General features: G+C 40.6%; 1 protein-coding gene and 2 long non-coding RNA genes across 6 annotated transcripts in view; 2 read left to right on the plus strand and 1 right to left on the minus strand.

The window, feature by feature from the left end:
- Positions 1-1317: 1317 nt before the first annotated feature.
- C2H18orf21 (chromosome 2 C18orf21 homolog) lies at positions 1318-6209 on the minus strand. The gene is made up of 5 exons (XM_040548958.1): positions 5923-6209; positions 5767-5789; positions 5334-5533; positions 1983-2191; positions 1318-1564 (listed from the first exon to the last, which is right to left on the minus strand). The coding sequence occupies exons 1-5, from the start codon at positions 6090-6092 to the stop codon at positions 1411-1413; spliced, it is 756 nt and encodes a 251-aa protein (XP_040404892.1). The 5' UTR covers positions 6093-6209; the 3' UTR covers positions 1318-1410.
- Positions 1540-25907, plus strand: part of LOC121065845 — a 48743-nt gene continuing 24375 nt past the window's right edge. For 3 of the 4 annotated variants that reach the window (XR_005817353.1, XR_005817352.1, XR_005817355.1), the window contains exon 1: positions 6842-8497. This is a non-coding gene — a long non-coding RNA (uncharacterized LOC121065845). Of the gene's footprint in view, positions 1597-6841; positions 8498-25907 lie in introns of those variants that run through there. The other variant, XR_005817354.1, reaches the window with a different exon arrangement.
- Positions 5925-6569, plus strand: LOC121065846. The gene is made up of 2 exons (XR_005817356.1): positions 5925-6049; positions 6432-6569. It is a non-coding gene; the product is annotated as an uncharacterized LOC121065846 (long non-coding RNA).

Genomic DNA, 25907 nt, shown 5'->3' on the forward strand with positions numbered 1-25907 from the left:
GCATATAGATATCCAAGCTGTTTTGGCATGAGCCTCACAGGAAGCAGAACAGTATGTTACCTAATGTGCACTCTTTAAATATAAAAATTTATTCTAAAATCTGTTTTACAAATAATTTTTTTGTAATAAGAGTTTTCCATCAACAAGATGACAGGATTTTTACACAGGACTAGATCATAAACATAGTAATAACAGATGACTTAATACAAAGTTCTACACCAAAATGGTTTAACTCCAAGGTTCACCTTTTGATCCAAGAATGACACTTGATTAGGTTGTACACGTATGTAAGAAACCAACTGGTGAACCTTTGAAAACTGTTGTGTGAGTGTATAGAAAATACAAAAAGGTTACATGCTGGCCTTTGCCACATTTGCCAGACATTGCAACAAACTATTCTCTCCTGCCTCCAATTGTTTTTAAGTCTGTCAACTTGCTGGTCCTGTTTCCTAAATGGTGCTCACTGAAGCTGACCACGCTTATTAAAATACTCTGAATATGCTATTTATTAAAAGAAAAAAAAATGTTTAAAAAAAGGAAAACACAGAGCTTTAAGGCCAAGAATGTAAATGTTTTTTACTGGTAGATTGTCTTTTCAGAGGGGAAACCATACGCATGATTTGCAGGACTTTCACTGCAGACTACACGCAGAACATAAACCTAATCCTGAATAGCAACTTTCTGCTGTCCTATCTCCCCTCTGTGTTATTCTGGGATCAGTCCAAATCACAGGGAACATTCATTAGAAAATGAAGATACTTAATCTGGTGATAAACTGTTTTATCTTTCTTTGTATGTGAGTGCTGTCTACAAGGTTAAGTTATTCTGGAGCCTTCATAAAGGCTATGTAATACGCTTAAATTACCATACATGTCAAAAGGCAGTAACACTCCTGGACAGTACATTAGACCGTTGAAAAAATTGTACCTGCAGACAGTGCTGGTGAAAGCATCTTTGTTTTAAATTTGGAAAACAGGGCTGAGATCTTTGAGATCTTCTAAATTCTGTTGTTACATGTTACCTTAGAAATAGTGGGCGAAGTGGAGGAAACCACACTAAACTCTATTCTGCCCCCACTCCTGGTCTGCCAACTTACCTGTTGGTCCTACTGGACCATGGATGAATCCAGTATTATCAGCTTCCACAAAGGACAGATCCTAATTTAATTCTTGGGCCACCAGTGACTGCAAAACACATTCCAGATTCCCAAGCACATTAGATTATTTCCTCATTTCCCTCCTGTGGACAATCAGTCTTCCTAGAGAGCTGGATTCTTAAATGTATGGTCTACTCTTACACCAGGTACACGCTGTTAGCTTGAGTTTTAACGAAATCACCAGTTGTGTTTATTTACCAAAATCAGAACAGTACTTATTGCTGTAATCATTATTACTTTGAAACAGTGAATAATTAAAGTAAAGTCAAGAAGGTTTTCAAATCTGCCTTCTGGCTTTTCTCTTTTTCTTCTAGGTTGAGCATCCGTTTTAGCTTAGAAAAGTGAAACTTGGAGTTTCGGGGAGTCTTGGAACCGGAACTCGTTGTCACCTGTCCGGATGTTTGCGTTCTGAAAAACAAAAGACTCAAATTATCTTAAAGGTGAGAAATCGTAATTAATATCAACTAACTATGAAAGTAGACACATGTGATTTAAGCAAAAATTTTAGATGTAAATAGTGTGTTTTCATATACAGGTGAGCAGTTGGAAGTAAAATTTTTTTATGCAAATTTTAAGCTATATATTTCACATTAATGACAAAAACATTATTGTGCATTCTTGGCACATGGTCACATTTCATTGGAATCTTTTAAAAGTTGGGAAGTCAAATGGATCTCCTTAACCAGTCCACTAAGGAAAAACACTTGGTTATCAATTACAAGTTTATTAAGTGACTGATCTGCAATCAGCACACCTCCCCTTCCCAACAAGATCCATTATGCTCTACTCAGTCCAGTGCCTCTTTAAATAGGAGAGAAACAGATACCTGGGAAGAGATGAGGGAGTGTTCCCTTTGGATCCCAGCCTACTGCAGCTTACAGGTGTCATTTTTTTTGCAGACTGAGTTTTTACATCTGGTGTCCTCAGGCTAGATTTAATAGTTGGAGTGCCAGAATTTTGTGTCTTGGTAGCCAGAAAATCCCTGCTTTTACCATAATGTCTTGTTGTTTTGTTGCATGAGGTGCAAGTAATCAGCTACGGAGAGAATAAAGAAATTATCAACCACTCTATCAGTCCTTCCCCTTTTATTTTTTAAAGCCATTGTAAGAATTATCTAAACCATTCTATTCCAAGAATTATCCAAACTCTCTATTAATATGGGTTAAATATTTGCCTAAGAGAAACACAGAGATTTTAAAAAGCAGTATTTACTTTACACCCAGTGTTTTCATTTCAGGCTTCTTAAGCCAAACACGTCCCGTGGATTTATCTAGAAATGACTCCAGTCCTAGCAACTGATTTCAGGAGACCCTTAACCCTGCCTTTAATATAGTTCACTGAAATACAGAAAACAACCCTGTCAAAACCAGAAGATGAAACAGCACCTGAACTGGATGTATGGTATTTGTGAATATATAGTAGTGGTATTCATATTTTGCTAAAAAATGTGACATACAAAGTGATCAAAACTCAAAGTATACGCCAACCCCAGTGAAGTTATACTACAAATTTTCAGAGTCTTGAGATAAATATATAAATTGCCAAACTCTCAAGAAATACCCATCCATAACTAGTAACAGCAAGTCTTAGTGAACAAAGAAGGGGCTTTTTAATAGCACTACAATATTTACTACAATACTGAGGAAGTTCTATCTTCTACTTGTCTGTTTACTTCTGGTCTGCAGGGAACCTCCAGCAGCACAGTACGTTACAGAGGTGCAGCACAACAGGTAACATGGGAGAGGCACAGAGACTGTCAGATACTCCTAATATCCCTTACTACCATGGCAACTACTCTTATTAAGACACACGGGAATAATACAGTCAGACAAGTTTTGAGGCACACAATTACACAGACTGAAAAACATAGTTACATGATGTTTCTGGTTAAAAAGCATACTCAGAAGAATGCCACAAAGAAGTCCGAGGGGTTTTGAAAACATCTATAGCACATCATTCATTTCAAAGTGCATAAACTTACCTAAATTCAGAGTGCTTAGAAAGAGTTCAATTTAAAAATGCTTAAATGAAGTGCTTTCAGGTGTTTTGACTATGTCTAGACATTATTTTGTCAGACTAACAAACGAAAAGAGAGAGAGATCATTAACTGACGCAGCCCAGGTATTGATGTATTTTTAGCTCTTCTGAAAATCAGATGGGGAAAAAACACAGCACCACATGACCGTTTAGCACTCCACGGAATATAAATGGAGGTCAACGCTTTACAATGCAGGAATCAGTGGAGTAAACATAGCAGTGCACTGCTAGTTTTCACTCCCTGGACAGTATACACAGTTCACTCCAGAAAGACATCACAGGCACCACCTGTCATATTGCTGTTGCTTAGTTTAATTCTCAACCACACTTGAATTCTCATTTTCACAAAGCTCAGTTATTAGCTTACAGGGATCTACATTGCTAATTTTGAAAGCTGACAGTTCCTGCCAGTATTTTAAATACTTAATACCAGAAATATTTAAATCATAATCCACAGCACAAATGCAAACAGAACTGAGCAGAACACAAGTGCAGCAAACTGTAACTACATCCCAAGATTAGAGTATTATCCAGAGTTTACACTGGCCCTATTTTAAACTGAATCTTAAACGACTCATATAAATGCACAACACATCCTAAGAATCTCTCTAGCTACAAAACTAAGTGCCCGTCATAATTCTCCAGGATACTGTTCACCAATCGTCAAAAGAGACAGTTCTTAATGCACACTAAACGTTTGTGATCCTACAGCAGAAAAATAAAGCAAAGCATCCAGCTTCCCAGATAGCCTTTATCTTGCTCTTTTTTGCCGGTCATTTATGATCCAGAATTTGGAAAGGGTAATGCCTTGAATGCTCATCTGGAGTGCCTTTTTTCTTTTTTTCCCTGAGGTCTGATAACATCTACAATATTTGCTTAGTTTGTGTTATTGACTCCTTAATAATTTTTGGTTGAGCAAATTTTGCCTCCCAAATGTGCAGGCTCTCATCTGAGAAAATGCCAAGAGTACCAGGAACTGCTGGGCACAGTACAGTGTTGTCTCACTTTTAAGACATCCATTTACAGAACCTGTTTTAATAATAGTGCATGCCTTTGCAACACTAGATTAAACATATGCTATTGTTCTTCACAGCATTAAATCTTATATTATTCAGTAATCCTAGGAAAAAAGAACTAAAGCCTCAAGAGCAACATTAGCTTGTTTAAATTTCAGAAGTGGTTTAGTTTTGAAAGACCTCCTATAAACAATAATACTCAGACAAACATAAAAAATTCAATGTGTTCAGAAGGTAACAATAATCTGTTGTAGTCATAATGGTCTGCTGAGGTAAATGAAGAAAAACTTGTGCATTGAGCAAAAACTTTTTTAGATGGCTAGTAAAACTAAAAAAAAAAAAAAAACCTTGACAATCCATCAGTCACTCAAGCCCTTCTTCAGTGCTGAAACAAAGGCAGTAAACATGAAGCTATGCACACTGGCAAAAACAGCCTGACTTCAGTCAATGGAATGTTTTTCTTAGGTATATTTTGGGGGATTCTTAGCAATGGATTTCTACAAACTCAAGTGGATTATTAGGATCTACACTATTGCATTAAAGCTTTACATCTAATAGAGTTGCCTGTGGTTTTACCACATTCACATAAATGGGAAAAAAAAAAAAAAGGCAGGCAAAAATCTGCCACTCCTGCCACTTTTGCAAAGCTATGCAAATGATACAGTAGTTTACAGTGGAAATGCTGGAGCTTCCTGGCAGGAAGAAATGACTTAATTTTCAGCAAGATCTCAGACATCTGCACAGTTTACCCAGATTGGTGCTAAACAGATCACAGTAAGAGCGGAGCTGTTTCCTCTGACGTGAAGGTTTTTTTCTGGCGGGGATGGAGAGGCGGAGGAAGGTGAGAGAGAGGCAAAAATAAAAGATGTCTATTCTTGAAATTGCACTCTTGATCTCTTTATTGCAGAAGGTAGATTCTAAAATTTTTGATTGTAAATGTAAGTAAAAGTTATACCAAAAGGAAAAAAGAACGATATTCTCACGAAAAAAAGAAACATGCAGGAGTGAGCTCCACTTCTAAAAGAAAGATTTCCATATCCTTTTTTTTTTTTTTTTTTTTTTATGACAATGAAAGGCTTCAGGGAAACATCTAATATTTGGCAGTCCAAAGTGAATACCCTTACCAGAACACTTTTGGAGTCCCTGTACTTTTTCAAAAGCTTTGTCTGTCTCATGTTGAGCTTGTAACTCTTTGCCTCTCGCTTAAGAATCTTCTCTATCTGCGGAGTCACCTTCATCTTTGGCTTGAGACGCACCCGGCGGCTAACGGGAAGCAGGAACTGAAAGCAGTGAGGACATATCCTCTCTTTCCCAAATTCATCATCTATGGATTAATAGAGAGTAAAACTTCAATAATCATGATCTATGGGCAAAAGAGTAAAACTTAAATGAAATAACGATATATAGGCAAAAGAGTAAAACTTAAGTAACCATAATCTATAGATAAGCGTTATAAAGCATGGTTCTACGTTAGCTTTATCAATGTTTTGACTCGTGTGGTTCAGATGCAGCCACAACACCAAGCCGGGCGCCCTGCCCCGGGCTCTCCTCACTCGCCTCGGCGCCTGCCCAGCGTCCACCTGCAGGGGGAGAGAAAACAGAGGGGCACTAAGTCACCGCGAGGCGGAGCCCCCCACCCCATTCCTTCTCCCTTCTCTTTGCCCTCCTCCCTTCATTCTATCCCCAAGCCGTCCCTCCCGTGTCCCCGCTCACAGCAGGAACCGCGCCTGTCCCGGGCAGGCGGCCGCCATCTCCCTGGCCGCCGCCTCCAAAAAGCGCCCGTGCAGCCCCATGACGATCAGCGCCCGCCCCGCCGGAAGGGCCGTGCCTGCCTCTGTGTGTGAGTGTGTGTGTAGGGGGTGGCTCCCCGCGCTCAGCGCCATGGTTCCGGGCTCTGACGGGACCCGGTGCCTCTCTCTCGGCGCTGAGCCCCGGGACACCGGCGGCGGGGCGGCCCCGTTGCCGCCGGGGTGTCGGCACGGCTGGGCGGCAGCCGCCCGGAGAGCCGCTGGGGCACCGGCGGCCATTGGGGCCGCTGAGGGGAGGCGGCGGGGGCAGCCGCCCGCCCCTTGGCGCCTCAGAGTTCCTCTGTGGGAAAGGGGACTTCACCCGAGGGGAAATAATATACATATATTATATATATATATATTTTATATATATATATATATATATATATTTATATATATATATTTATATATATATATATATATATTTTCTGCCAGTTGTTGCCACCTGGAAGATTTCAACCAAGAACCCCACTTAATGTTCGGAAGCGCCCATACGATGCACCCGTCCAGATTTTAGCAACGGTGTACTTGGCCTTATCACTCCGCAAATGTGCTCCTATTAAAAATTAAAAATAAAAAAAATAAAAACAACTCGGCTTTTCATCGTTTGATGTGTGTTTTATTAATTCCCTCGGCCCCATTCATTTGCTAGACGTTCTTCTGCTTTGATCTGTTGGTAATGGTGTTCATTTAGGAGAGGTATTCATCTGAGCAGGCTTCAATATTCTATTACGGAATCTGAATAAATATAATTATTTCTTATTTTCTAACACAGAGGAGATGAGGGCTTTAGAAGTGGAAAAGAATTCAATATCTGGGCTTTCTTTAACAGGAGGCCTTGATGGTACAGTCAGTAACTCTGAAGTCGTTAATAAAATGTTCATAATGGCTACAATTAGAGCTTCTGCTGGCTTTATTTTTGAATTAAAATACATTTTTCAATGGGCTCTTCAATGCTGCATTTTCTTGTCATGGGGTTGCAGACTTTGTTGGTGATAGTTTTTGCGTGAAGCCTGCCTTCCTGAGTCACAGAGCAGAGGTGCCTCATAATGTCTGTTTCAAACACAACCAGTGTCCATCAATCAATAGCTTTGTGGCGAACGACGTGTGTCCTTTCCATAATTTATAATTTTTAGCGACTAAACCCACACAAGTCTGCCTGGCCTGGAGGGACGCGGTTACAGAGAAGGAACAGGGAGGACAGGTCGTGCTGTGCTGCCCAGCGGCAGGGAGATATTCCGGGGGGCTCTGCTGTAATGTGTCATAAAGCACTGACTGCAAAGGATGCATTTTTCTTTCTTTTCCTTCTCCTCAGCCTGCTTTTACCCTCTTCTTATCCCTGATTTTTTTCCCCTCAGTCTCTTCCAGTCTCTCTGAAACACACATAAATTTTATTCTTCTGCTCCTGCAACTAGGTTCGGCCATTCCCCTTTTTCCACTAGTTCACTTTTTCCACTGTTTTCTCTTTGTATTATAGATCATATCGCAAAAGCAGTGCAAACAGCACCTCCCAGTGCCTTTCAGGTATAGTGTTTCTTGTCCCATTACATGCCTCAAGAGACAGAAACTGCTCTGCATGTTAGGTGTGGTGCTACACAAATAAAACTCTGGAAGCAGAGGGGAAAATGACCACCAAGCCTTGGCCTGCAATTCCGGGCTCTCTCCAGGTCTCCTGCAGAACTCCCATCAAATGCCCGTATTTCTGCACACGCAGTGCTGCCAGGACCAGATCCTTAAAATCAGTTGATGCTCAGCTCCCTGCTACCGTATTTGTGGCATCGGGGGGGATAAATTCACCTGCATTTCAAGGCAGAATACATTTGTCTCTGCTTTTTCCTGGTTTCTGCTCACACAAAGCACATTAGCAGACCGAAGTTACTAACTGCTTCCTGCTTCTGCTCGTATTCGATGTTTTGTAGTTACCACGGCTGACCAACAAGCTGTAAATCTTGCCTGGTGTTTTGTAACAGAGAGAAAACCAGGATGATTTGTGTCGACTTTTGGGCATCGTGCATCATTATTGATTCGAGGGAGGGTGGTGAGAAGAGCGTAGTGCGGATCTGCTCCTTGCAGACCGTCCCAGAAGGTGGTGGTAGCTAGCAGTCAGCAGAGGGCAATAGAGAAATACGGTTTGTGATACCTACAGGGTTTGAAGCACTGATTATGTGTTTACAAAAAAAAAAAAAAAAAAAAAAAAAAAAAAAAAAGGAAAGAAGAAGAAGAAAAGAAGAGCCGGGAGGGTAGGTTGTTCAGTTTACTACTGAAGACCTGACTGTGACAGACCACCGGGAAAACAACATTTTCAGAGAGAGGAAAGGAGACCTTCTTTAGCATCTCTCCGAGTCTCTCCTTTTTTCTTCAGAGTTACATAGGATAACTTAGCCAGAACTTACTGATGACTGCACGCTCAGCGCACTCCGGAATGGACGGGGAGATGCAGGAAAGCACCCTTTGGAAGGAACAGAAGAGGAGGCATTTCAAAGATCCTGCAGGTGACCGAGGTGAGCAAACTCAGCTTCTCTTCCGAGTGAGATCATAGGTGTTCAGTCAGCTGTATCAAAGTCAGGAGGAAACAGAGTGATTGAAATTATGAGGGAATTTTGCTTTTTTCAGGCATGCTGGTGCACGACTAATTGTATCTTGGGAAAAACAGCTAGTGATGCTACAGGGATAAGCACTTCTAAGTATACGTTATTTTGGAGACGAGCTAAAACTGGTGATTGTTTTATGTGCAATATTTTATATTAGCACTGTTTGAAACATGCTCATCATTTCACGGTGTTTGGGACTTTAGTTTACAGGGAAATGTAGAACGAATATGAGGCTACTGTTGTTCCTTTTAGAGGGGATTTTTGCTAAGCTTTTGGAAAAATGTGACTCGGAGATTTGGAGAAATTTACTAAGAGATCTCAGATGCATGGTGAGAACACCCTCAGATTTTCCAAAGGCTTTATTATCAGAAAGATACTGAGAACTGGTAACAATGACTCTAACAATAGCAGAAAGAGTTAAGCCACAGAAATAAATGGGCTGACAGGGTTTGGAAAGCGGGGGAAAAAAAAGAAAAAAAAAAGAGAGAGACTAAGTTAGGAAATAAGCATACGAAACACTTTTCTATTGCCAAGATCTCAGCTGGTGTCACCATAACACTTGGAAAATATCCTCAGGATGCTAGGAGCCATTAAAGCAGTACAGATTATCAGAGGATAAACTTCCACTTCAGCTGCCACTGATACCAGAAGTGACCAATAAGAAACATTTGGGAAATGAAAGATGAAGAACTGAACATTGACATTCTGGGGATATCACAGAGCAAGTGCAAGGGTATCTAGAGGTCAGTCAGACAGTACCCATCTGAAACAAGGCAGGCTGATAAATAAGAGGGATAAATCATATTCTAAAAATTACTATCAGCTTCAAAAAGCTAATTAAAGGAAATGCTATCTACTGTTCTTCATGAGCCAGGATTTATTTTGTAAGTGGTGTGATAGGTAACGAAATGGCACAGTGATTTGTCTGTGCTTTGTGTGCCAAAACGTGTAGAAGATTACTGTGATGATTGTTTGTTTATTCATTGTTTAGAACACAGCTTCCTTGCAGCATGTGCCTGAGGGAGGTGAAAGATAACATATATAGAGCTTGTCACTATTTGCCATGGGTTGGCAACATCCATCTGACAGGGAAAGGACTCGATGAATGTCAGAATCCCCCTGATCTTGAAACCTACAAGTTCCAGTTCCAGTCTCCAATTTTTTCTTTATTTATTTTTTTATCCAGTATACTAGGTTTTCTTGTATACCTGCATATCTATTCCCCCAAAAGATAACAGAAATCTTAACAGATGGTCTTAAACAAAATCCCCAGAGAGAAAGGTAACTGCAGTTTGAGGAAATCCTCACTTACGTACTAACATCTCTTTAAAGCTGTATCTGGTGGGAGTGATTAGTTCTTGATCTAAAATGTGAAGCTCTGGGACAATAAACATTCTCTTATAGCTGATACCTACTTTCAGTGAAATTAACGTGACTGCTTGCTGTTGTTTGCTGAGGAGTTTTCTCTTGGCTCCTATCACAACACATCTGATCAAAGGGACTCTTGTAGTGGGGAGCCACTGAGAAATGGGACCGACTACTTTTTGTGTGACTTTGGTACGTTTGGCCTCTCTGTGGTCAGCTCATGAAGTGGCAGAACTGGCACCTTGCCGATGCGAAGGGCTAGGCTTTGAATGGTGAGCTGCACATGTACGAGGAGTACCCCCCTTGTATATAAGTTATGGGAAAGTCCGTGGATGCCAAAGGTCTGGAGGCAGTGTCCTTCAGGATGTTGACAAAGATGATCCTGTGCCTGTTCTGGACATAAGTCCTTGTAACCTTGAGTCAGAAGAAATTATTTCTTCATCTTCACTCACAAAACAGTTGTCTAATAATGTTGAAATCTCAAGCCCAAGTTCCGCTTGCAAAAAAAGGTGCTGCTAGTAAATGTGTTAATTGTCATGTAAACATGTTTGGTTAATGAGATGTGAAATAGTCCCTACTGTTAGGAACATCACCGTGCACAGGAGTTTGTCCCAAGCACTCGGGGTCATCTATTGCTGTGCTGCATGCAGCACAACCCGGAGCTATTTCAGCCTTTTGCCAAAATAGGAACATTTTACTTTCTGATGAGTCATCTGGGTTTCACTCAGATCTCATAAGATTCCCCCACCCTGTTCTTTGCTGTGCAGTCCAGCCCTTGCCCTCGAGGCCTTGCTTTCCCAGCTGAGAGCTGGATGTACCCTCTTCAGCAGCTGTGGGCTCCCTTCCTTAATTAACTCGGAGGGGGCTGCTCGTGAACGATATGGAGCATTTTCTCTGTCACTGGAGCAGAACATGCAGCATTCCTGGCCTTTTCTGGCCTCGAGTGTGGCAGAGCAGTGCTGGCAACTGAGCTGGAGTTCGCCACACACTGGGCTAAATGCTACCTGCATCAAGACAGATAGGGAACTAGGTCAACCGAAGGGGACGGCTGTAGACATTTTCCACATTGGTCATATGTTTCAGGAAAAGGTGCCTCTCCTTCTTCTTCTTTTTTTTTTTTTTCCTTTCTGGTGCAGAAGGGGAATTAGGGAAGTCTTCATTTTTTAATTTCTTTTTGCTTTGAATTCTTTTCTTTTCCTTTTAATTCTGAGCAACCTGATCTAAGGTGGCACAGGTTTGAGCAGGGGGCTGGCCTCTAGAGGTTTCCATCTTTAACCTGTAAATTTCAACACTCATTCCTGACTACAAAGTATCTGGGAGAAACAAACAAACAAACAAAAACACCCACAGCCCACAAAGTATTTGAAAATCTTTTCCCTAAGTATTAATGGAGCAAAGAGAACAAAACCCAGGTACTTCCCATAGATAACTGTGCCATGGGATAGTTATTTGCAGTTGCTGGTCTAGGCATTTGTGGGTTTTGTCAGAAAACTCTCATATTTAGGCTGCTTAACAGAATTGCTATTATGCAGAAATGTAGTCAGTTGAGAGATAAACAGTTTGAAGGCTGTACTCCCTGCTGCAATAGAAAAGTGGCTTCTCACACCTATTTGTAGTATCAAAAGTTGGTTGTATATCTGAGAAGCTGCCTTCAGTGCTGATTCTTCCGGTTTTATTCTTGGTGAGTCAGATGGCAAGAAGGGATGGAATATTTACTGCTGAAATACGTGAAATAATCTGAACTTGAAAGATTTCTATCAGTTTTTCAGTAATTCATTTTGGCTGAATTCATTCAAAATTAAACTGTTTGCCCAGCTGATATTCTTGATTCATCATCCTAGCTGAGAGAGATCTTCAAAACCATTTACAAAATCTAGGCAAACATATATTCCATCAACTTCGATCATAAAGCAGGTAAATACGCAGAAAATCTGAATCTTTAGAGGTGACAATGATGGATATAATTTAGACACAAGGGAGGTAACAGAGAGAATCAGACTGATGCTCGGAGCGAACTTAAACCCAGAGTTTCACAGCTGAGTGTGGGTGGGTGGTGCAGTGCTCCTTGTTTCCTTCAAAACTGTTGCTGAGGCACAGTGGTAGCACAGCATATTTTATCTGCATTGGGAAAAGAGCTCACAAGTCTTCATTGCTATTAATGTGGCATTGCCACCAAAACTTGTTCCTCTTTTGAAGGAAAAACTGAAATGGGGAGGATGCTTAGGGACATGGGTTAGCGGTTGACTTGGCAGTGCTAGGTTAAGGATTGGACTTGATTTTAGAGGTCTTTTCCAACCTAAATGATTCTATGATTCATAAGCCTGAAGCAGCTGTAGTAAGGAGGAAAAGCTCCACATGATAGTAATTTAATCAGACTGCAGAATTAGTGTCCTGACTGGTCACAGAAAACAGAAAACATCTTCAGTGAGGTCTGTATTGTAGCTGCAAAGTCCTCCAGTGCTGAAGGGAGCTGGCCTTTCTGAAGGTGGCCTGTATGCAAGGCTGTGCTCCTCAGAGAGTTTGCACAGAAAGCAGAACAGCAAGGGGCAGATGATTCAATAGCATCATTTTGTCTAATGCCCCAGAGGTCTCTGCCTCAGCATCCCAAGTCAGACAAAGCTCAAAGTAGTTGCATGCACATCTGTTAAACAAAAGCCAACATCAAAATTGTCATTCACTTACCACTTATTTGAAGCATGAGGAGGGGCTGATGCAACCTCCAGATTTTATTTTTTTCAGAAGGCTCATAGCCACATGTTTTCATATGTTCTTTTCATTATTATTAGACAATGTTAACAGCAGTCCTCACATATGGCCTGCATCAGTCTTCCTAAAGGTCATTTTGGCCCTCAGCGAGGGAAAGATTTGTTTTCTCTTTTTGGAAAAGTCATTTTAAAGTGGCCATGCTGATGGCATGGTAGGCATAACAAATTTTGTCGATTCGTTATGGGCTTAGATTGTGCGAAAGAAACTATTTTTTTCCTTACTGTGTCCTTAAGAAACGTTTTCCTGATGTAAATATTTGTTTTATTAGTCCCATCCTTCCTCCCAAGCCGCTCTGAGATCTCTGCATCCCTTAGCACTGCTTGGAGAAAAGAACTGCTTATCATGAGAGCATGGGGGAAAGATAGGACAGTGAAAAGCCCAAAGGGTTAAAGGTCCAGACAGAGATATACGGGCAGGTCCATGAAGAGCTTGTCACAGTGCCTGGTGGCTCTCTGCTTGTTTCATTTGCTCTGCTGGTTAATCATTCATTTATTGGAGTGCCCAGGTACCACAGTGATGGACACACTACCAGTGCCACAGACCCAGCATGCAGCATATTCATTAAAACGCTATTTTTGAAAGGAAACACAAAAATAAACACAACTTTTGAAAATGCTCAGCATAGCTAACATTGCAGTTTACTTTCCTCTCTCACAATACACATTAATGTGTCAGGCCATAAGCGTCTTGCTCCCACTTTATGTTTTTCTTTCTGTTGTCAATATCTGCAGCATTCCCATGAAAATGTGAGTAGTCTGAATGGCTTCAAATTCCTTCCATATGTCAAGTGTTGCACATTTGTGCATCGCCCTTTCTGTGTAGCTATTGTGATGTTTGTTCCGTTGTCATTGTTATTAAAATCAGAGAAAGAGCCTGGGAATGAGAGCCAAATGCATCTTGGATCTATTAAGCCCCAACAGTTTGCTCGTGTGACCTTTGTGAAGCGAGGGGTATAAAGTGCAACTTTGAAAGTGCTGGCCAGCAGCTAAGCGTGCTGACTGCTGGAACGCCAGCTGGCAAACTCTTCTGCCTCCTTCTCCAAATGTGAAGCCCTCTGCCCGAGTAGCTGCTATGGAGCATCTCTTCTGGAGCATCACGTCTGCAGGTCTGATCCTCACACAGGCCACTGTTGCTGCTTTTTATAGTGCCGTGCTGTTTATAGCTCTGTTTGAATATTTATGGCGGCCGCCACTGGAAAGTTAGTACTGAGCAATATTCTTCCACAGGGGGCATTACTGTGCTAGCATCGCTCCAAGATAACTGCATCAAATATAAAAACAAACGTTACATCTGTATCATGACTACCTTATGAGTTTGCTCCTGCTTTTGGTATCTTGAATTGCTTCACAGTGCTTCCCTCTGAACACCGGTGCCTGGGGCAGATTGAGCTGGCAGTCTGTGAACCCCCAGCACATGACATGCCCAGGAGACAGACAGAGCCACCGAGGAGGAAATCAGAGCCCGGTGTAAGGTATGCACTCACTGGAGCTGGATAATTGTTCCTCAGACTCCACTGATCATAAAAAACTACCTTTAACTTTTGTTACAGCCCTCAGGAAGTGGAAAAAAAAACACACACACATCCTTTCTCTCCTATATTTCCCTCACATGATAAAAAAATACCAAATATTTTTCAGGTCTATCTTACCATCTGCTCTGTCAGCAATTAGCTCACCAATTGGTGTGGGCTGAGTTCCATTAATATATAGCAAAAAGCATACAGAAAAGCTCAAAACTCAGACAGTGAGGCGGAGATGCTGTGCTGTTTATGTCTCCCTGGCATGGGGCAGGGAGGGCCTGTGGTGCTGTGCTCGCTGAAGGCTGGAGATACGAGCAGTGCAAAGACAAAGCAGCACCATTTGAATCGACCATCTTACTGATACCACCACCACCAACAACAAAAACTGTCGTAATGACACTAATGTGACAATCCTATTAACAATTCTGAGCAACAGGTGAGATTTATGGGGCTTGTGTTAGAAGTATCCTCCTCTCCGTCCTTCTGCAGTATGAAAACTTTCCACCTTGGCACAATCTGGTCCTTCAACTTTTTAAAGATACACAGATCCTTACAACCTCTACATGTGCAGCAACTCTGCTCTGCTCTGGCATTTCAGTGGGCAGGAAGTACAGCCCTTGAGGTAAGTGGAAACAGAGCACTGCTTGCCTCCCGTGCTTCTCCAGACTCCAGGAGCCAGTGCAGGTGGACTCACTCCCCTCTCCTAGGTGGAAGTTAGGTCTGACTGCACGGGAAGGCAGCAAACAGGGTGCACGCTAATGCTGTGGAGTATCAAACTAATACCTCAACAATTCTGGTGGCTGCAGTATGATTGCAATACTGAGCTGTGGTATCGGAATCAGCAGATCGCTGCTTTTGAGATGACAAACAGCTACAGTGTAGAAGTTTCCCTTTAAAAAGCTTTTCTTGCTGTGTTGTTGCCAGCCATTCTGGTGATCCTTCTTGCCAATCACTTCTTCTTTTCCATTATTCTGCTGTAATTTCTTTGGTGTTCCTTTGCAGTAGATCTGAGGGGTATTCAATGACATTCACAGGTACAGTTCAATCAATTCCCTCATCCTTCCCTTCCCAAGGGTGTTTTTGACAGCCACCCTAGGAACACACGCAAGTTGAGCCTGGATAGAGGCATCTCCTCCTGCCAGCAGATCTGTGCACTTGTTTTTTCCATGGGCTATTGTCTGGAACTTGGCAAGCCTTTGAAATCTTTCCTGGATGAACAATTCTGGTTTAATCATTTTTTTTTTTTTTTTTTTTTTCGCATGAGCTGAAGTGAAAATAAACATGAATGTAGGATGCTGAGCTCAAGCTCAAATCCAGTCTTTCCCAATGTGAGACCAGAACTGACGGTTTCAGTTTGGCCCTTTATGGGTTATGATCTAGCTACAGAATTAGGTGTTGAATCTGAATGGCATCCAGGTTCTGTGGTACTCATGTAAATATGCTGGCTTAGTGTTTGTAGTGTGTTTACAGCCTGTTATTCATTTCTAACTAGTGGCATTTTTCTTTTTAGCTACAGAGGGAGAAGCTATGTTTTTACCATTGGTATTAGGTTTGATACCATATGACAGTAACAAAATCTGAAGATGTAAAAGCACAATAAACATTCAGATATGAGACAATCAGATGTGAGTGCATTTCTAATCAAACTTAAATCTGCTGGAATGAACAGAGGAAGTGTTTTTGTAGTTTGCACAAGCTCAACCATTCATTATTCACTTTTCTGTCCTCAAACACTTAGTAGTTTCAGCTTAAGACAGTATGCCCAGATTCAAACTGAGTTCAAGTTTTCCAGTGGCCCAGTTAACAACAGGCGTTTGTACACCTGAAATTAAATGCACGTGAGGAAAGGAAAGCAATAACCAAGTCTAGTGCTGAAAAGGTCAATAAGGAATTAAGCAAAATAAAAAGCTGCTGAAGTTGTATTTAATTTTCCAGTCTCTTTGCTGTCTGCCAGTCCTTTACAAGAGTGCAAAAAATTTCATTAAGAAATCAAAAATATATTTTAAAGACCAATTTAAGAAACAGAACATGTAATACTAACTTTGGAAAGCTGTGACTCTATTTTCTGACATCATCTTCCATTTGTGGCTAAAGTAAAACTCCATTATTTCCGTGGATTGCTGGAGAAGTAGATGTGAATCTCACTTGATCCATTCTCATCCTGACAGGTTAACTTGGAAACCTTTAGTTTCAAAGAATATAGGGGTGTCCAAGTGAGTTCACACGGAACAGATGGGTTTTCTGGAAAAGGTCTTCAATTCGATAGACTTTCAGAAAAAAATAACAGTACTAGCAGAAGACAAAGTGCCTTTGTTGTGAATGTTTGCTGGTCCCACTGAAGTTGATGCTACTTTGAGAATTGACTTCAGCTGAGATTATGGCTCTGGCTATAAACTCCTGTGAGTGTTGCAGATGAAGGCACTGATCATTAAAGCTGTGTCAGCTTCTCAGCAGTGAACTGATGTTCTTTGTGGCTTAAGTTCAGTGCTCTTTGAATTAGAAGTCTTGATTTACATTAAGTGTTTCTCAACTATTCTTGTGGGGATATTAAGCTTATGTCTTGTACTGTTTGTGGAGTCACCAAAGAAACAAGAAAAAAGGAAAGGAAGAAAAATAAGCCCAAACTAGAAAATATTGATTTAAGTCCGGTGGTTGCTGTTGAATGTGCTTGTCCTTCCCTCTTGCAGCTGCAAAACATACTGACATTGCAGGTGGGTCATCCGACAGCTCCCTTTCAGACTGTTGCCAATCTTGCTTCATGGATCAGCCAACAACTACGTCCTGAATTGTGCTTGCACCTGTTTCCTCTTCTGGAATAAATGCTTTTGTCTGAAAAGGGCATTGACAAAGGCCAAAGTTGCACACCCAGCCTTGCCCAGTGATATGAGGGAAATCACATTTTCTTGATGCTTGTGGAATGAAAGTGGCAGCTGTTACCATGGAAATAGTCAATTTCTGAAAGAAGAAGTTTTGAGGAGGCTGAATATCACCAGTAATCTAAGAGATTGCAGTCAAGAATATCACCAGTAATCTAAGAGATTGCAGTCAAGACAAAAGGTTAAAGTTGGAGATGCGCTAATTAGGAGGTTGTTGCCTCTCTGGTAATGTGAGGATAGATACAAAGGTATTCTATTTGGTAAAATGCTGTTGTCCTGCCTGATCCCATGAACCTATTATTTTGGATACAGAATCCTGATTAATCTCTGATGTAAAACCAGTAATTTGTGTTAAAATAGGTTCAAATAGGTACTATGTCCTGGGAAGCTTCTTTTGAATACTTTGTTAAGAAACGTTTTAAGGGTTAAGTGTTCACATTCCCCTTTTGGACACATTTTCCAGGGTTTTGTTTTGTATTTTGCAAGTACTGATGTCTTTTCTGTCCTTTTCTCTGTGCTCAACATACTTTCTGAGGTGCTGAAATTACTGTGGTTCTTCAGATTTCTCCTTAAACGTGCTAAAAATGTTATCAGCAAACAGAAAAAAGGCTTTGTTATTTCCGCTGCACTTCCTCTGTTGATTGACTGTGCCAAGACAAAGTGAATAATACAGCAAAGTCATCATCTGCAAACAGGAATTTTTGGGCTAGATTCTCTCAGCTGTTACCAAGTGCCAAATCTTTACTGACTTCAGGAGGGTTACATATCTACAAGAGCTGAAAATATGGCAATGCACTATTTCTGTTAAATTTCTCAGCTTTAGAGCACAGAAAGACCATCTGACAAACTCTGTTCGAGCATCTAGTAACAATTTTAAAACAATTCCACAGTTTTCCCTGGATTATTTCACAAAAGGCTTAATTTTTCTTAATTAAAACTCCTGTTGATTAAATTTTTGTGAGCTCTAGCTGTTCAAATAATCTTGGGCCCTACATTCTTCAATTTATTTATTTGCACTTACAAGTAGCCTGCATTATCGCAAAAGCCTTTATCTGTGTAATTAGTTTTACATGGATTTTGTAATGAAGCTAGTACGTGAAAAATGAAATAGTAAATGTTGTTGGATATGTCCCCCAAAATGACACCAGCAGCATCTCAAGGCAGTAAAAAATATCACCACCACACTATGCCTGGAAGAGCTGAGGGATGTTCTGTGACCTGTGCACATAAGCAATGCCTCTGGACGGCTGTAAAGGGGTGTCATATAATGTGATACTTCCAACTGCATATCAATTTTCAGCTTGAAGGCTGTAATTTTGCCCTAACTCTTCTAGCTTGGAGGCTGTTGGAGCAAGTCATAGCCATATTGCTAGGTCCATTCTTTACAGCCTAAATGAATTTGTGGTGTGTATACTGCTTTTTTTTTTTTTTCTCTCTGTCTTTTTTTTCTTTTTTTTTTCTTTTTTTTTTTTTTTCTTCTTCTCATTCTATTGCTTCTCTTTAAATTAAACAGCACTTACCCCACCTGGAGGTCTCCTCCTCAAGGCATTCCTAGGCAGCAATAACATCCTTACTTAGTTCTTGTATTGCAAGACTAAACAGCTTAGCTCTGTTAGCATGTTTGGATGGAGGACCTCGGAATCACACTGAATAGTTGAGGTTGGAAAGGACCTCTGGAGATCATCAAGTCCAACCTCCCTGCTCGAGCAGGGTCCCCTAGAGCACATTTACCCAGGATTGTGTCCAGGTGGGTTTTGAAGATCTCTAGGGAAGGAGACTCTACAACCTTCCTGTGCAACCTGTGCCAGTGCTCTGTCACCCTCGCAGTACAGAAGTGCTGCCTGATGTTCAGATGGGACTTCCCATGTTTTAGTTTGTGCCCGTTGCCTCTCATCCTGTCGCTGGGCACCACTGAGAAGAGTCTAGCCCCATCCTCTTGACACCCTCTCTTCAGGTACTTAAATGGTTTGATCAGATCCCCCTGAGCCTTCTCTTCTCCACGCTGAACATCCCCAGCTCCCTCAGCCTCTCCTTGTATGAGGAATATTTACCCCTTTCCCCCCAGCTGACTACAAAGCTGGTGACAGCTGCTGGATAGAGCTCCTTGGTGCTGAGGGGTGAGCCTATGATGACTGGGCTGGAGAACAATAGCTCTTGTATGACACGTCCCTTTACTCACTCATTTTAGAAGCTCTCTTCTGCACCTTTCCCCATCTGAACTCATCTTTCTTGAATGTGTATAGGATTCCAGGTGAGGTATGACCATGCTTTGGACATTATCACTGATGTTACCTAGGTACTTCTGGAAATCTCCCTCCTCATGTCATAGAGGCCCACCTGCCTTTTTCACTGAAGCTTACCCATTTAATCTCATTGGCAACTGCAGTCCTCATTTGGCTCTACCCTGTTATCTCCTCACTTACCTTTGAACTTTCTGCACGTGACCTTGCTGATTACCCCCTTTCTATGGCTCTCATCTTCAAGCAGCTCTGTTTGTGTAGTTTCACTGCTTTTCTGCATTGACAACAGAAGAGTAGCCAGCTACAAGAGTACCTGGATCACGATGATCAAGAGCTGTGAAAGGGCATCAGAGAAGCCCCAAAATGAATCCCAAAGACCCTCACTGCTGGATCCTTGCTTAATGGACTCTATAAAACCCTTTTTAATATCACTTACCTGTATTTTCTTCTCCTTTAGCTGTTTTTTAACCACCAAGTAAGTCTCTTCCTTAGTCCTCAAATTCCTTAATAATGTGTAACACTGTGTCAAATGCATTCCTAAAGTTCTGAAGGATGAGATCTATTACACTGCCTATATTTAGAAAATCATTTACCTCATCTAAGAAAACAACATGGCTAGTTTCTTTGGTGTCCCTTTGGTAAATTTCTGTTGCATTTTATCCCATTTTTCATTTATCTCTGTGTCTTTATGTATTGTTTCCCTCAAAATGTGTTTTAAGGCCTTTCATACTAATGAGGTCAAATGAAATAGTTTGTCATTTCCCAACTGCCGCCTTGCCTTATTTTTCTCATGAGTTCTTTTTTAATGTGGAGACATTTTATTTCCACTTTTTTAGCTTCAATCCCAACTTGATGGTGCTATTAAAAATACTTGCCAGTGGATCAGTACTACGTGTCAGAATTTTTTAGAACTTGGAGACAGCAATTAACCAGACTTCAAACTTGATGCATTTAAGTTTTCATGTTATCTGTGGTAGTTTCTATTTGCACACCCACATTCTCCTTGTTCATGCCATTTTTGTCTTTAAACACAGCTTGATCCTTCCTATTGAAAACTATGGCAAAATGCTTATTCAGTGCCTTTCCTTACTTTGTCTTTAATTTCTGCTCCATCCTTCCTCCACAGTGGCACAACATTTTTCCTTGTCTTTTTAATTTGTGTTGCTGAAGAGCCTTTTACTATTTGTTTCATATACTTTGCCAGACCTAACTCACTTGGGTTCTTGACAGTTCAAACTTTATCTTTGTACTTCCTGACCTCTCAGTTGGTTTTATTTTGTGGATGGTACTTTTAGCATTCTTTGTGGATGGTACTTTTGGCATTCTTCGTGGACTCTGCTTATTTCCAGTACCTTCTTTTTGACATGGTTATTCATTTAAGTTAGGCCTGGAATCTCTAAAAGGTCCTGCTGGTTGCATCTTTGTAAAAGCTGCTTGTTCAATTTACTGACCCTTTTCTGTACTACAGAATAGACATAACGAGAGAACTTAAATGGCCTTTTTATTGCCATTTTAAAATGTTTTGCTATGTCAGTGTGATTCCTAAGTTCCTATGCCAACCTTACTTCTCTCTGACATAAATAATCCTACTAATGTCATAATCAAAACTCTGAAGGTTATTTGTGGGAGAAAAGTGTTACAGATCAGGTTGTACGTTCCTTAAAGTACTTTCACCAGGTGCAGTATTTTCTCACAGTGATGACTATTTTAGCTGAACTGCAAAAGCTGTTTAAGAGATCTACATGCAGTATTAATAGAAGAGCAGAATATTTTGAAAGGTGAGACTGCTTGGAAATGGTTCCACCGAAGGATGCAGGGACTTGTCCAGGTGTCTAATATTTCACTAATAACCTTTTTGCCGCTCGACTCGGGTTTATTTCTGTCTTTTAACCATATTGTTAGATATTCTTTTGTCACCCTGGTGATTTGCAAATGCATAAGTACCGTACTCAGTGCTCAGGAAAACGGTCTTTAACAGAACTAAATTGTTATATGGAGAAAAATCACAGACTCACAGAATGGCTGAGGTTGTCAGGGTACTCTGGAGGTTGTCTAGTCCAACCCCCTGCTCCAGCAGAAACACGCAGAGCAGGGTGCCCAGGACCACGTCCAGATGGCTTTTGGAGATCCCCAAGGGGGGAGGTTCCATGACCCCTCTGGGCAACCTGTGCCAGTGCTCAGTCACCCACACAGCACAGAAGTGCTGCCTGGTGTTCATACAGAGCCTCCTGTGCTCCATCTGTGCCTATTGGCTCTTCTCCTGGCACTGGGCACCACTGGAAAGAGACTGGCTCCATCCTTTTTGCACCTTCCCTTCAGGTATTCAAATACATTGAAAACTATTAATTACTTGGAGTTTTTTTCAGGTCTCAAGATATGTCACAGCAGTGTTGCATGAACGCTGGAAAAGCATGTTCAATCTCTGCCCCAGAGACCTTGCAGTTGAAATACATAAAATGCATTCAGGGCCAAAGGAAGCAAACATTTTTATAGTCACTGAAATGTGAGAAATAAGCTGGAGTCTATCAAGGGCACGACCAGTAGCTCACCCAGTCTCCTTGACTTCTCCGTCTCTCTCTTAATTGCAGAAAGTTTTTTCTAAGTTTCATCCACTACAGTCATTAGTAGGAGTAGGAAATTTCAGCATAATTCTGGGAATGAAAAGAGACAAATATTCATTTTTTTTTCCTGCTGTTTCACTTACTTTAATAATCTGTCACCGTATGACAAAGTAGTTGGTAGAAGGAGAAAGCATGGTATGTTCTTTACTGATGATATATTGCACTTTTTAGCCAATCCAGTTGAGGAGTATATATTATCTACTAATCAGTTACTGAGAGAAGGCAGCAGATGGGTAAAAACCTGATTTGGCTGTTAATTTACAAATTTTGAACAATAGGTATAAAATGAACAAAGAAGTAGATGACAATGCAGAAAATATTTTTTGCCGTATAAAAAGCTTCCTTTTATTAGATTGAGTCTATTCATAAGTAATGTTGCACACCATTTTGAGAAGATATTAAGAAGTCTCAGTACATTTAGATTTTCAGATTAGCTGGTGAGCTCCAGAAATGTGACCTGAATTATGACTCTCCTGTGGTTTCTATTTATAAATCCTTTTTTCCACTACAAATAAATTATGAAATACATTTAAAAGTCATGAGTTAATGAAAAAAGAATACAAAAAAATCTAATGGGCACAGCTGCTTGGAACAGTGTCATTTTTTGCTGTCAGGATAATAATAATAATAAAAGAGCAAACCTCTAAATCTCTGCCTTATATAAATATATCCATTTGCTTCATCAATTAGCATCTCAGTGAATGTAAGTTTGACCAATAAAATTTATCTGCAGTGTCACTTCTGTGTGTATCAGTAAGATTCAGGAAAGATTAGTGAGGAATCTATATGTGATTCAATACATAACACTATGTCATCTTCACAAGAAAACAGGATCCTGGGTCGTAGGAAAGAAATGGAAACAGAGTTTTGAAGAGTGTCATCTCCTGTACAAACAATGCTGTTACTTCTCTCTCTGGCAGCAAAACTACCAGTCACACTGTAAAAAGGTTTATATATTGCATTTACCAGAAGAACAGTAACAAATCTGATAGAAGTAACTCACACAAGTGTTGTATTTAAGGAATTTCAAAGAAATTTTGATCAAGATAGGCTACAAGTACCTACATAATGGTCAGATACCAGCTCTGTGTTGTAAAAAGTGTTACAATGGGGCTCCCACTGGCACCAGTGTTGTGGCTACTCACACAACAAATCTTGTCCTCAGTAATTCCTCTCAACAGAAAAAAAAAAATCCAAATAATTTACCACTGGAAATCATAGAATCAAAGAATCATCTACAATGGAAAACACATTCAAGATCACCAGGTCCAACCACCAACATGACCTACTGACTGCCATCACTAAACCACATCCCTTTGTGCCACATCCACACGTCTATTAAATACCTCCAGGCATGGAGACTCCACCACCTCCCTGGGCAGACCATTCCAATGCTTGACTATCCTCTGTGTAAAGAAATTCTTCCTAAATTCCAATCTAAACCTCCCCTAGCACAACGTGAGTCCTATCACTTGTTACCTGAGAAAAGAGACTAACACCCTCCTTGCCGCAAGCTCCTTTCAGATAGTTGTAGAGAACAATGAGGTCTCCCTTCAGCCTCCTTTTCTCTAGACTAATCGGTCCTAGTTCCCTCGGTTGTTCCTCATAATTCTTGTTTTCTAGTCCCTTGACCAGCTTCATTGCTTGTTTCTGCACACACTCAAGCATCTCAATATCCTTCTTGTGGTGAGAGGCCCAAAACTGAACACCATACTTGAGGTGAGGTTTCTCCAGTGTCACGTACGAGGGTACACTGGTGTCTCCTTCCTTGCACTCCTGCAGTGAACTTTTCAGCAAAACAATTCTACCACATCAAGTACACACCCTCTGTTAGCAGCCTGTTAGAGATGTGTATTGATTAAAAATCCAGAGAATGAAAAATAACTGGTTTAATTTTCAGAAATGTAAAATGTACAGATCACTAGTTGAAAAAACATATAATTTATTTCAATGGTTATTTGTTCGAAATAATGAATATTTTTGACTTGGCTTATATGCCTATGTTGATTTTTCTTAGCTGTGGAGAAAGAACTACAGTACAAATAATGTGGCACGGATATTTACTCAGCAGTCTATCCAAACAAAGTGACCTGATTAAGGTGAAAATTTTTCATTGCAGCAGTTTTCTATTGGTGCATTAGGGGATTTATAGTGAAAAACATGTTCTTTTTGCAGGTTTATTTTAATAAGAAACAAAATACCTTCCAAAACCAAATATTCAACCATGAAATCATATTATTTTTAATTTCAGAAGGGCTCCATAATACTTTCATGAATAGTACGATTTAGATGCTTCTTGCTCCTGTCCTATTCAGGAGCCTGCTTTCCTGCCTGGAACTAGTCTCCCATGACGTGCCACTATCTCAGCTTTATGGCTATGGACATAGCCTCTTCTCTGATGAATTGAGGAAAATACAGTCTAATAATGTAGCTACACAAGGGAATGAGAATGAGTCACTCAAACTTTAATATCGGTGAGGGCCAAATGCTTGTACTTAAAGCTCCCCTGGAAAGTTGATTTCTTCTCTGCAAAGAAAAAGAAAATCACAAATATTTTTAATTAGCTCTAGCCACCTAGATCTCAATTACTTTTGAATAAATATGGGGACTTCAGTAAAATTAGCTTGTAATTTCAGCTGTGCAAAACCTAGCGATGCATGTGAATAGCTTGATCCGAAGGTTGTATACAATTGACTTCATCTGATAAGAGAAAGAGAGGGGCAGTGGTGTGCTAAGACTGAACTGGGGCTATTGGTGTGCTTAACCCATACTGTATTTGTATGGAGAATGTTTTTGTTGATGGATCTATTAATCCTTTCAGTTGGTAGCATTTGAGACAAAGAGCATTTTTTACACAAGAGTTGTGCATGTGGCATGGCCCGTACAACTGAAATCCATCTGTGAACTACAGTGTCAGCTTGACATCAATTACTGCCTGTGCTTCCAGGATAGGTATCTTTAAGCATCAAACAACCAGCAGAAGTTGTATTTCAAAGCCTTGAAACCAGCTGCCTGTCTGAAAGCTCTCCAATTTGGATAGAATATTCTCAACTTGGATTGCTTAATCAATGCTCTGTCTTCACTTCATTGGCGTAAAATAATATAAAAATAAAGTTTCTCCATTAAAAATTTTCTTGTCATTTCCAAGCTGGCTGCAGAGGTCTGTGCACACGTCTGCTGAACTGCAAAATCTTTATGCCTTATGCCTCCTCCTCTTCGGAGAGTCATTAAGCTTAGAAGTCTAAGCCTCTACACGGCTGATAGGGTGGCTTGTTTTAAAACATGTCAAAACTGTTGGACGGCAGCTTGTTAAAAACTTCCACATTATTCCAATCATTCTGACTGACTGGCCATAAATTAATGCTAGTTCTGTTGTTATTATTTTTAACACACATGACAAAGATACTTAAACATCATAACTGAGCCTTTAAGTGTGGGCCGGCACATGTATTTAATGCATCTAAGCTTCTATATGATCTGTGTATTAATTAGAAATCTGAGTAGCTCTTCCTCTGTGTAACTGCAAGACATTGAGAGTCTGATTTTCGGAAAGGCTGTTCACCTGCATCTTCACTGGCTCAACTCAACAGCGTCACTGCTGTTTACATTGAGATTTGTACAGGGTAAACCACAGCTCTGCAGTTAACTTATAGCCCTATGAGAGACTGTTAACTACAAGCCAGCTGTGGTGGTTTTACCTTGCTGGGCAGCTGAGCTCCACCACAGCTGCTATCTCACTCCCCCTCCTCAGAGGAGGAGAGATAGAAGAAAAGGAAAATAACAACTCACGGGTTGAGATAGGGATAATTTAATTAAAGGAAAAATAATTACTAAGGGAAAATTATTATTAAGTAAATAATTTAACTAAAGTGAAAAGGGAAAGGTGAAAAAAAAAACACACAAAAAAGAACAAGCAGAGGCTGTGTGGAAGTG

Source organism: Cygnus olor, chromosome 2, assembly GCF_009769625.2.
Source record: "Cygnus olor isolate bCygOlo1 chromosome 2, bCygOlo1.pri.v2, whole genome shotgun sequence".
In the NCBI taxonomy this organism is placed as follows: domain Eukaryota; kingdom Metazoa; phylum Chordata; class Aves; order Anseriformes; family Anatidae; genus Cygnus; species Cygnus olor.

Coding starts and splice junctions, on each gene's coding strand:
- C2H18orf21 (XM_040548958.1), bottom strand. CDS start 6,092: ATGGCGCTGAGCGCGGGGAGCCACCCCCTACACACACACTCACACACA. Junction 5,790..5,922: donor GGACAGGCGCGGTTCCTGCT/GTGAGCGGGGAC, acceptor CTCCCCCTGCAG/GTGGACGCTGGGCAGGCGCC. Junction 1,565..1,982: donor ACTCCCTCATCTCTTCCCAG/GTATCTGTTTCT, acceptor TTTGTTTTTCAG/AACGCAAACATCCGGACAGG.